General features: G+C 48.0%; 1 protein-coding gene across 1 annotated transcript in view; it reads left to right on the top strand.

Annotated features, from left to right (window-relative positions):
• The window catches only part of PRDM16 (PR/SET domain 16), a 335,043-nt gene extending 323,697 nt beyond the window's left edge, over positions 1 to 11,346 (top strand). The window contains exons 12-16 of the mRNA XM_063317676.1: positions 1,210 to 1,577; positions 3,647 to 3,821; positions 6,946 to 7,176; positions 8,586 to 8,760; positions 10,438 to 11,346. Of these exons, the coding sequence (XP_063173746.1) occupies positions 1,210 to 1,577; positions 3,647 to 3,821; positions 6,946 to 7,176; positions 8,586 to 8,760; positions 10,438 to 10,572 (1,084 nt within the window). The 3' untranslated portion in view covers positions 10,573 to 11,346. The remainder of the gene's footprint in view (positions 1 to 1,209; positions 1,578 to 3,646; positions 3,822 to 6,945; positions 7,177 to 8,585; positions 8,761 to 10,437) is intronic.
• Positions 11,347 to 12,244: the final 898 nt, after the last annotated feature.

Below are 12,244 nucleotides of genomic sequence, written 5' to 3'. Positions count from 1 at the left end.
TAAGGAAGGAGGGAAGGAAGGAGAGGGAGAAGGAAGGAAGGAAGGAAGGAAGGAAGGAAGGAAGGAAGGAAGGAGGGAGGGAGGGAGGGAAAGAAGGAAGGAAGGAGGGAGGGAGGGAGGGAGGGAAAGAAGGAAGGAAGGAAGGAGAGGGAGAAGGAAGGAAGGAAGGAGGGAAGGAAGGAGAGGGAGAAGGAAGGAAGGAAGGAGGAAGGAAGGAGAGGGAGAAGGAAGGAAGGAAGGAGGGAAGGAAGGAGAGGAGAAGGAAGGGAGGAAGGAAGGAAGGAGGGAGGGAGGGAGGGAGGGAGGGAGGGAAAGAAGGAAGGAAGGAAGGAAGGAAGGAGAGGGAGAAGGAAGGAAGGAAGGAGGGAAGGAAGGAGAGGGAGAAGGAAGGAAGGAAGGAATGAAGGGAAGGAAGGAAGGAAGGAAGGAGGGAGGGAGGGAAGGAAGGAGAGGGAGAAGGAAGGAAGGAAGGAGGGAAGGAAGGAGAGGGAGAAGGAAGGAAGGAAGGAAGGAGGGAAGGAAGAAGGAAGGAGGGAGGGAGGGAAGGAAGGAGAGGGAGAAGGAAGGAAGGAAGGAGTGAAGGAAGGAGAGGGAGAAGGAAGGAAGGAAGGAAGGAAGGAAGGAAGGAAGGAAGGAGGGAGGGAGGGAGGGAGGGAGGGAGGGAGGGAAAGAAGGAAGGAAGGAGGGAGGGAGGGAGGGAGGGAGGGAAAGAAGGAAGGGAAGGAAGGAAGGAGAGGGAGAAGGAAGGAAGGAAGGAGGGAAGGAAGGAGAGGGAGAAGGAAGGAAGGAAGGAGGGAAGGAAGGAGAGGGAGAAGGAAGGAAGGAAGGAAGGAAGGAAGGAAGGAAGGAGGGAGGGAGGGAGGGAGGGAAAGAAGGAAGGAAGGAAGGAAGGAAGGAAGGAAGGAAGGAAGGAAGGAAGGAAGGAGGAGGAGGAGAAGAAAGGAAGGAAGGAAGGAAGGAAGGAGGGAGGGAGGGAGGGAGGGAGGGAGAACTGTCAGCTCGGTCAAAAGACCAAGGAATTACAGGAGCTGGCAAAACAAAACATGAGAAATAATTCTTAGCGCCGGTGATGCACAACACAGGCTAAACCGGTCCCTTGGCCTCTGCAAATTGCATTGCAAAATTTGGGCGGATTGGATTGCGCTTGCTTTGCTCTGACTCGGGCTGAATGGGGTCTGGCTTCGGCCTGCATTTTCATCCCCTCCGTAGGTGTCACAACGCTGCCCTCTTAAGCAAACCTGGAACCATTTGCGTTTTTTACCCCCAAGCCCCTGTGGTCCTTTTAAATCGGACTATACTTAATAATCAAGGTGGCAGGAAAGGAGATCGACAGTCCTTCGCTTTGCGGCTGGGCCTTCCCCCTCCGATGGCTGTTGACGCCGCCTCTCCCGTTTCCCCCGCATCCAGGTGCAAGTATTGCGACCGGTCGTTCAGCATTTCATCCAACCTCCAGCGCCATGTCCGAAATATTCACAACAAGGAGAAACCCTTCAAATGTCACCTCTGCAATCGATGTTTTGGCCAGCAGACGAACCTGGACCGACACTTGAAAAAACATGAACACGAAAACGTCCCAGGTAGCGGAGTCTTCGGCCTGGAATGAATCACCTTGAGACAAAATTGGAAACTTCCCCATCACAGTCGCTGGCTGCGTCTTTAGCAACAAACACCTCTAACGCGTTTTGTAAAAATTACACACTTTTACGATAGGCTGTTTTCACATTTCCACGTTATTCTCTCCCTTCTGTTCTCTCTCCCTATCCCTCTTCTCTCTGCATCTTCTTCTTCTTGCCAGTTCATGCACACTATTAAATATATTTTCTTCCCAATATTCCCTTCCCTGACTATGCTGCCCCTCTCGGCGTTTTTTAAAAAAGCTGTTAGAGATGCTAGGCTTCGACGGATGATTTTAATATTTCCTTGAGGATTCCTTTTGAACCGTTTTCAACTTACCCTACCTTATTCTTGTTTCTAAATTCTGTTAGCTGCTCTGAATTTCTCTCCAGAGCAGAAAATCAGGGTATAAACCAGCTGCCCAAAGTCCCTTAGAGGCAAATCCAATAAATAATAATAATAATAATAATAACAACAACAACAAATAAAATAGGCATTCCAAAATGCAGATTAGTGCAACTTTTTTTGAGAACTCAATGGCCCTATCCTCAAGAAGGGCAAAAAAAATGGGAGGTAAACAAGTTTGATCCACACATACGTGTGGAAAGCGCGGTCTGGTTTATGTTAAAAAGCTTGAATTTCAAAAGCAGCCCTTGATTTTGAACATGGCATCTTTTCCATCTTTCTACTGGTATAATACACGTTGTACAGCTTTTCTAAAAGCAACGAAAAAAAATATTTTTTTTAGTTTTGTATCAATTTTGGATTTATTTATTTATTTATCTATTTATCTATTTATCTATTTATCTATTTATCTATTTATCTATTTATTTATTTATTTATTTATTTTCTATCCCGACTTATTTTTTTATAAATAACTCAAGGCGGCAAACGTACCTTGCAGATTTGTTGATATACAGGTAGTCTTTGCTTAACGACCACAACTGGGGCCAGAACTTCGGTTGGTAACCCTGATTTTACGACCCTTTTTGTGGCAATTCTTAAGCGAATCACCACAGGCATTAAGCTAGCCACGTGGTCGTTAAGCAAATCATGCAGTCCCCATTGATTTTGCTTGCCAGAAGCTGGCCAGGAAAGTCGAAAATGGCGATCGTGTGACCGTGGGATGCTGCAATGGTCATAAATGCGAACGGGTTGCCAAGTGCCGAAATCGTGATCACGTGACCGCAGGGACGCTGTGACGGTTGTAAGTGTGAGGACCGGTTGCAAGTCAGTTTTTCCAGCACCGTCATAAGTCTGAACCCTCACTAAACAAATGGTCGTTAAGCGAGGACTACCTGTATGTGGTTTGTGTATATGAGGGCACTATTGCATTATATTACTATTGCTGTTGTTATTCTGCAGAACAGCAAGAGAAAAATCAAAATCAGATAAACCGTAGCAGTAAATTCTTGCACCAGGGAAGGGGCTGGACTGGATGGTCTCTTTTCCATCCCTTCCATTCTTTGATATGGTGGTTGTTGCTGTTGTTAGTTTATAGCCATAAAGCTAACAATGCACAACTTCAAGGACGCTGACCCTGTCTCAAAGATAAAAATTTTGCCCACCCTAGAAAAATACTTACACTTGTCCTATCTGCTCCCTATATTCTTACGAAAGCCCAGTTTGGGGGTTTTGTCCCCCAGCGTGCCCCCTAGCTTTCCTATTCTGCGCTTTACCAGACGCATAAAACTTCCAAACCCTGCTTGGTGTGCCACGTACTGGCTCTACAATCCCAAATCCCCTCCTGACATGGAATTTGAAATGGTGTCATAGAATCATAGGGTCAGGAGGTCCCTAGGAGGTCATCTAGCCCAGCCCCCTGCCCAGTCCTCATTCCATCCTGGACAAGTCAAACAAATTCTTGACTTCCCCTTTCCTTCATGGTCCTGTATGGTTTCTAGTCTTGTCAGCATCAAGGAGGATGAAACCTTTCTCTTCTGTGGAAAGGAGGGTGTCCACACATCAAATGCCCATGTCCATCTTCAATTTTTCACCTCCTCCTCCTCCTCTTCTTCGTCTCCTTTTCCAGTAAGCCAGCATGCCGGCGTCATTACAAACCACCTGGGGAACAACGCATCTTCACCAGCCTCCGAATCGGACCACCATGCACTTTTAGATGAGAAGGAAGACTCCTATTTCTCTGAAATCAGAAACTTTATTGCAAACAGGGAGGTGAACCAGTCGACGGCTTTAGCAGAGAAAAGGTAGGTGAGATCCCCAAGCCTTTTCAGTTCCTTTCATCACCTCCGTGGGCAAACTGCTTCCTGACATGCAAAGTTTGCACCAAAATCTGGGTGGATTTGAGGCTGCCTCCAGACATTCCAGTTGCAATTTTGCCTGACGCACGGGGTTTTTTTTGCAAACGGCCTCCTTTTAATACCCATTTTGTACATTATTTTCACATGTACATAAACCTGTCTCTGTGTGTGTGTGAGTGTGTTTATTTTCAAAACATTCCTCTAACACCCACATTATTGCATTATTAGCAGATTGCACTGCAACATTTGGAAAAACCAGAGTTTCAAATAACCACATTTCAGTTTATTGGGACAGAAATTGGTTACGTTGCCTTTCGGACAAGAACTTAGAAGACTTATCCCCCATTCCTACGGGGGTAAAAATTGATTACGATCCCTCCAAGTCTCTTGAATTCTACGATGATTCTATTTTGGGAGGCAGATTGAGACCAAACGAGAATTATTTATTTCTGTTTGCACTCAGAGATCCTTTGGTAGACATTTGGCTATATAAATCTGTTTAATAAATAAGACATAAATGCATAAATATTAAAGAAAACGTTCTAGAGAGGCTCCCTGATGCCTCGCTGACCCCACATGTCGAAACACGGACTTGCAGCCCACACGAAGCAACCACCTTCACCATAATTGCTGTATTTACTGTCCTCCGCTGATAAAGGAATTGGTCTCTTAATGTGGGATAAAAGTGTTACTTCTACTGTATTTCCAAGTTTCACTTCTGTTGCCAAGTTTGAAGCCCTTGTGTGCTTGGCCCAGAAAGAAACACGTGGTCCTCAATGGCATCCCTGAATTACACCGTATCTTCTTTGCTTTCAAGACGATGCCTTATTCAGGCAGCCGAAAAATTGGGGTAACAAGCATTCTTATGGCAGTGTTGCTGGAGACACACACAAAAGGCAGATGGGATGCTTGGTGGGCCCGGAAGAGAACTGGATTTCAATCCCATGGCTAAAATTGGCACGTATGCACACACATGACTCTCTTGTCTTAGCTTGATCAGACTGGGTGGTAAAATGCCCAGACTCACAGGAACACACGTATTTCCCTGCTCTTAATTTTTTCAGCCTCTGATTGGCCGGGGGAGACATTTAATCTGCCGAGTCACCAAGAAAAAAAAAAGGCAAAGCCGTTTAGGCTTTGCACACATCCAGTTTCTTATCGTGCCACACCAGGGACAATAAATCGCCTTCCTGTCGTCTGATGTTTCCAAAGTACGCAGCATTGTGTAATGAAAACGTGGGCACTTGGGCCCCCCACCATTTATTTATTTATTTGTTTGTTTGTTTTCCCCATGGAGAATTCCTCCCCGATTCCATGCCAGATTCCAAAGTCTGGCTGTAATGGAGTCTCAGCCCTTAAGGGATTGGCATTTGCTTTCTGTCTGGAAAACGTGGCCAAGTTCTCGGCTGACTTAACCAGGGCAAGCTTTCAGTGCTTCAGTCTTAACAATCCCAACTATGGAAACAGTGTGACGTCACTCCAGGTCAGAATTCCCTAAATTGGGCTGGAAATGCCTGCTGCTGGTAAGACGTAGCCATGCCGCAAAGCGGTAGGTGGTTTCCGTATATCCTTCTCTGGCTCAGAATACGAATTTCTGGGAATCTTCAGGGTGACAAGGGAACCTGGGAAAACCCACTTACCAGGGCATCAGAAGATGCAACAAAGATGTTGGGCATCAGAGAGATGATATTTTTGGAATGACACACCAAGCTCATGCTTGCCTATAAAAAAAATTGCAAGGACGTGTAGTTTTCCAGCATAGATGTAGAGGGCAGAGGAAATGGCCTTGAGGGACAGGAGGAAGAGTGACTACCAAGGCAACAGCCTGATAAGAGAAATCTGAGTCTGAAGCAGGAATGCACTTTGAGAAAGCGTCTCAGGCTTGACCCTCCCCAGTTCTCACAAAGGTAAAAGGAGGGAAGGGGAAAGCACATTCAGACTTGCTGGCTTCGGTTACTACAGCTTTACAATAAAAGTAGTACTGGCCTGCATGACATTGGGTTCCTAATCTGATCTGTCTTGGAGGGCCGACTGTGTAGAACCCTCCTCCTTGTCTATTCAGCACCCTGAACATACATTTCCCAAAACACTCACTGCCTGTTTCAGAGTTCTACCAAAGAACTACCAAATATATTTTGAGTCTAGAAAGAAAAGCCTTCTTCTCAGTAGTTGAGAAGCCCTGCAATGCCATGGATAAGTGAAATTCAATGGCTCGGTTCACACAGTGTGTTTTCACCTGATTGACAAAATGCAGTTGCTTTGTACATATAACAAGCTGTGCCTCAAGCAATAGACCGTGGTCTGTTCTTAACCCTAACCCTGATTTACCCAACACCATGTTAAGATCATGGCTTCCCCCTATATGTAGAACCAGAAACTCTACAGCCCTGGTTTACCTTAGTCTAACATGATACATACACCCAGGTCAACGTTGACCCTTCTTTCTAAGAAAGCAGTGAATGGTGGGCCCATGTGTTTGAGAGGTCGTGTTAGAGAGAGGAATTTAGGAATGGTCATGCAACCTCAGTCTTCAACCACTGGTTGAAATTGTGAGTCCCATCAAGAAGGAGACAAAGTAATCCAGAAGAAGCAGGAGAAGGGACACTAGATCATTTCACTGTGATCTTTGTCTTCTAAGAACAACAAAACACCCAGAGCTTTACTGGGACCATGCAGAAGCCCACCTATTTCAGTCTCCTGTTCCCACCACGGTCAACTAGATGTTTCTGGAGGACAAAGTAAATGTCTCTGCAGGATTCTTTCTCTTCTTGAGGTTGGTATGGCGCCATCGTAGCTACTAGGCACAATAGTTCTCTCTGCCTCAGACCTAATTCTCTTCCAAAGGGGAATTCTCCTGCCTCGTTCAACCTGAGGAAAGTCCACTTTCAACATTTCTTTCCAAACAGAAAGATTTTGGTTCGATCCCCAGGGAATTTCTCCACTGGATCTTTCCCAGGTCAGGCAGGAAAGGCGGCCTGCCGCATTCAAAGCAATTTTGTTGCCTTCAAAAGGGAATCCAGGTTTCTGGACCTCGTCCTGTCTTCTAACCCTTGCGGTCTCCCCCAACCAGGCCTGAAATCCAGAGCGCCGATGGCGGCGCCCAGGGCCACGGTCTTTCGAATGACAAAGTAGAAGACGTCGATGAGGAAGAGGATGAACTGGAAGAGGAAGACGATGACAGTCTCACGGGGAAGTCTCAAGACGAGACGGTGTCGCCCCCCGCCGAGCCACAAGGAGGGGATGAGGATGAGGATGAAGAGGAGGCCGCATCCCTCACCATGAGCTTTAACCGCACCCAGAGGTGGGTTTCAACTGCCTTTGTGGGAGGGAAGGGACACCTGCTTTCCTCTTCCCTCATCCCACGCCCCAGGGAACCATGAACGAGTCATTTTGGGCTGGCCATAGTGTCACGAGGAAAGGGCTGGCCAACTTTTCTTTGGCTGCTGGCCAACTGCAAGGCATTTCCATGCCCTGCAGGCTCCATCTTGCATATGCAGTTCATCCAAGACATCCAGTGGTCCTGGGAAATGCGTTAATGAGGGTCCCCAGGTACTTGGAGACCCTATGCATGCCTTGGGTGCTGGGAGATTTGCGACCTCCACTGGATTCCCAATCAGGACTAAAACCTTACATGAGATGTGGTCACCCCTTGTTCCGATCTCCCCTGAATGCATGCCACCTTTGGAGATGATCCCCTCGACCAGCACTTTAGATCCTTCTTAAATCCAGGGATGACAAAACAATGATCCCATCGCTTCTCTGTTCCGGGAGATGTCTGCATGTCTGCACCTGACCAGTTTTGGCTGTGATACATAGAAATGTAGGCTAATAAAGAGCATGCGAAGCCTCCTTTATTTCAAGGGTCAAGCCAAGATGGGCTTCTGCGTCCCCAGAGTAACGTTCTAAAGTATTTGCCCCAAGTTGGCTTCCCCAAGATATCGCCGACATCAGTGTCTCAGCTTTACATTCCTGGTACATACCAGTAGGAGAGATTTGTTTGTTTGTTTGTTTGTTTATCATATTTTTATCACCGCCCATCTCCCCCACATGGGGGACCCTGGGCGGTTCCCAATAAGAACAATTTAAAATTCCATAAAATCATAAATAATACCAATAATCAATAAAAAGATGCAGGTTCTTTTCCTGACTTTGCCCTCAGTTGCCATGCGGTTCAACTTTTTCTAATGGCCAAGGGCATTTCCCTTACAAGCCCTTGATTCTTCATTTCATGGAGGGTCAAACCTCGATGCGCCCCACCGTCCGTGTTTGAAAAGAGCCGCAAGGGCAGGAAACAGCAAGCACAAAGAAGCAGCAGGACGCAAAAAGGAGGGGAGTGGAGACGATGCGCCCTGCAAAGTTCTTTCTTTGGCACCTAAAATGTTTTGACACAAAGGGGTGGGTGAGAACAGGTGCCAGCCGTTTGTTCTGCAGCTGTCCGCGTGAACGAGCCCGAACGGCCAATCTGGGAACGTCCGCAGCCACACCCTTGTCTAATCCAGGCTCACGCGCCCCCCCGCCCCACGCTTCGTGATGTCGTGTGCAACGGCCGTGTCTGTCCGTCCATCCACCCGCCCGTCTGTCTGTGTCGCTCACCCTCCCGTTCATCTCGCATGCGGCTCTGAGGAGCCCCCATGGCATTTGCATCTCCAAACTGTGTGTGGAGCCAGATGGACTAACAGGTCAACCTGCTTTCCCTGGTCATTGGTACAGGTGTATTGAGGAGAACGAAGCCGGCTTGTTAGATTTGGAACAGATGTCGCAGTTTGGGAAGGGGCTGGACCTTCGCAAGGCCTCCGAGGAAGCTTTTGACGTTAAAGATGTGTATAATTCCACCTTAGACTCGGAGGCACTAAAACAAACTCTGTTCAGGCAGGCTAAAAATCAGGTAGGTAGATTCTGGGACTTTGCCCTGAGTTTCAGAGCGAAGCTTGCCCGTTTTCCTTTGGGTCCACAAAGCATTGAGATTCCTGAGCCCCCACTCAGCCTTCCGTCCTTGGAAGCGGTTTCAACTTTCACCAAGATGAAGGATGTGCTGTGGTCCCCCCACCCTTTCTCATGACGTGGTCTAGCTTGAGCAAGGTGCATTTCCTCTTCCACCTCTCCAAAGCCCCCTGGGGATTGAATCTGGCTCACGGTTTCTAAGAGGCATCCATTTTTCAACTTTAACCTTGCCACGCTTGAGAATTTCTTTCGGGTTTCTCTCGGGGGCGTTTTCAAGCCAACTCGCCTGTTGCGAAATGCCCTTGCCGGTTCCGTCGCTCCAAAAACCCCTCGGCGGCTCCCACGTCCCAGCCTGTGGAAGAATCGGGATGTCTTCCCTTGGAAGGGTGGGAAGCCAGGGAGGCTGTGCAGCAAAGGACGGGATGCCATCCCTGGCCTGTTTGTCCCCACTATGTGCAAACACCTCCTGGGCAGAAAATTTCTCCCAGATTCTCTTCTCCTCAAGAGAACTTTTGCGATCAAATCCTCTTTCCGTGGAGGGAATCCAGATGGTAGGGGAACAAATGCTGAACAAAATGTCAGCAGGACGGCCAGCTCTTCCTCAGGAAGGTCACCTTCCTGTTAAGCCAGTTCCAAGAAAAGAATAGCCATTGACGAGCGATGGTAACTTCACAGAACAACAGTCTCTTGTTGCCTTGGGTGGGGGTGGGGGAGACACCATTTCTATCTCCTTTTCTGTTTAGAAAGAGGTCATTTTCTGTTCCCATGCATGTCTCTTGTCTTTCTCATTATTTAAAACTAATATGCCAAAGATTTACTAACTTTATCAATGTTCCGCTATTTGTGCCTTGTTTGCAATCTCGGGCTTGCATTGGAGAAAGAGAATGGGGTTCCAAAAGGCATATTCCCACTCTGCCAACCAGACGATTATTTTCTCTGAGGCCATAAAGTTGCAAAGGGAGACCACTGCCCTTTGCTTTCTAAATTTTGACTTTTGCATCTCAGGGCTCTGTGGGTGATTTGTTTGGAAACGTGGACCTTTCGGTTTTCCCACAAGGAGGAAACTGCCAATCGGCTTTTCCTATTCTATAATCAATACTTCGTTTTGGATTTTTCTATATGTAGAAGGGGCCTTTTCACAGAACAGAACAGGACAGAACAGAATCTGCTTGAAACCAGATCTGTTCCAGTTTCTGTAGCAACCCATTCCAAATCTTTGAAAGGTTTTGCAGGCATAGAGAAATTGCATGCCAGATTCCTTGGTGGTCAGCTTCTGTTTAAGGGGGCCCTTAATTTTGGCCCCTGTGCCCCAAATCGTAGTTTAATGGAGATCTGCAAATTCAGCCAGTTCTCTCCATCTTCAACCAGAGTTAAAGCATGCTTGGCACTCTGCAACATCCACAATCCCCTGTCCCTGAGGCTGATGGGAGCTGAAACCTCCAACAGCTGGAAGGCTCCCCCCCATCCCCGAATCCTCCGTGGTTCCGGTGCATCCGCTCCGCTTGAGGCAGATGAGAACTCTTGGAAATCCCGGCCCCGGATTCTGAAGCAGGGATCGGATGCTCTCCTGCTGACCTGACCACCCCTTTCACGTGCTGTCTTTTCTTCTGTCACTTCATAGGCTTATGCAATGATGTTGACCCTTACCGAGAACACGCCCTTCCATCCTTCCTCCCAGAACCCTCTGGATGCTTGGTTGAGCATGGCTGAAGCCACTTCTGAGCCAGGAACCTTCAACTCCGTTGGCCACCTCTGAGAAGTTTGAGGAGGCGCCCTGCCAGGATCCCAGCGAGGAGGCCGAGGTGCCACCCGTTGGCCTCTCAGCCCTTCCGCCGAGTGGAAGATTGGCAGAACGACCCTCGGGGCACAGCCACTGGCAGGAGAAACCCACCATGGACAGCTGATTTCCTGATCGGTCAGCCCCGCCTAGCAGCCCCAAGACCTCACCGTTGCGTAGCGCGTAGTGGGAGAATGTTGGCTTCCGATGTGGGAAATCCCAGCTGCATTTGTGGGGGACATACCCCGTACTGACCCTCTCCATGTTACAGACCGTGTTGCTGAGCCATCAAGGATGCACTTGTATACAGACCCCGACCCTTGACCCCCTGAAGCCCGTAGGCCAACCTGTCCAGGACTGCTTCGAAGATGGTGACCTTCTAGACCAAGATGTTCTAATGGAGGTCCCTGCGATGAGGACAATGTTGACTTTCTCTGCCGTATGTTGTTTCTCCTCACTTTCGGTCCATGTACATTCATCATGCCCCCCACCCCACCCCTTCCTCCACGGTCTTCCTTTGAACAATGTATTCTACATTTCCTGTGTCAATGGACAGCTTTCCAGTCTTCAAGCCCATGGTCTTCTTTTACGCCCTGTAACTCTTTTTCCACATCCGCCTGGTCTTCGACAGGCAATCTCCCCTCGCTGCTTCCCTTAGGCCCAGCAGCGGTGTTTTCTGAACTGGGAAGCCCAAAAATGGGAGTAGAAAGCTTATTTTAGGAGGCCACTGCCCCCTCGCGTTCTCCCCCAGGTGGGAAACAGCGTGGGGTTTGAGGCAACCATTCCATCCCATCCTTTTCCATTGATCCCCTTTAAGTGAAGGCAGACTTGGTTTGGGGGGAGACCGAGGGGGGAAAAAACCCAAGAAACTCATCAGATGCTGTGCCAAACTTTGCCTTTCTCAAAATTCCCCCCCCCCCCCCGCCGCCCTTGAAAAAGAGGCTTTGGTTTCTCCCCCTTATTACCCGAGGGCTTAAGAATTCCTTTTGAATTTCTCCGGGAGATATTCTGGAGCAGGGTGCTGATGCTTGTTCGAAATTTTCTTCCATATTTTTCCTTCCCTGGATGTTCGTTCCCCCCACCCTCTCTGAAGAAAATCCCCAGGGGGGTTAACCCTGAGAACTTCAGCCACGATAATCAGCAAATGTTCTGCAAAACTTCTTCTTTGGGAGCAAAAGAAAAGAAAGGCCAAATTGTCTTTTATCCCACTGAATAGGAACTAGTAGAGAAGTGTACAGGGCCGTTTTCAGCTAGCGCTCATTTCAACACCATTAATAAATGGTGGTTCATTAGAACCGTACGCTCTTTTTTCCTCCCTTCCAACCCAACATTATGGTAGCTAACATCTGGTCTTCTTTCTGTCAGAGCCAGGAAGGTTTAAATAAATTTCAAATTTGGCTTGGGCCAATTTACGCTTGTGAGTGTAATGTTGCACTTGTGAGTGAGTGAGTGAGTGAGTGAGGCCCTAGTTCAGATATCACAGCAACTCACAGCTAAGGGAGCAAGGAAATTCTACTTTTCCCCCCTCTATTTAGAAGCCAACCTTTCCTGTTAGACTCCAGATGCAAGGACAGATGTCCACAGATGATTTCAACAACAGGAGCATTCTCATTTCGTTTCACATTTCTGGCCGGGGTTTGGCTTTGGGTTC

This window comes from Candoia aspera, chromosome 18 (genome assembly GCF_035149785.1).
Source record: "Candoia aspera isolate rCanAsp1 chromosome 18, rCanAsp1.hap2, whole genome shotgun sequence".
Taxonomy (NCBI): Eukaryota; Metazoa; Chordata; class Lepidosauria; order Squamata; family Boidae; genus Candoia; species Candoia aspera.
This window is presented reverse-complemented; position numbering and strand designations above follow the sequence as displayed.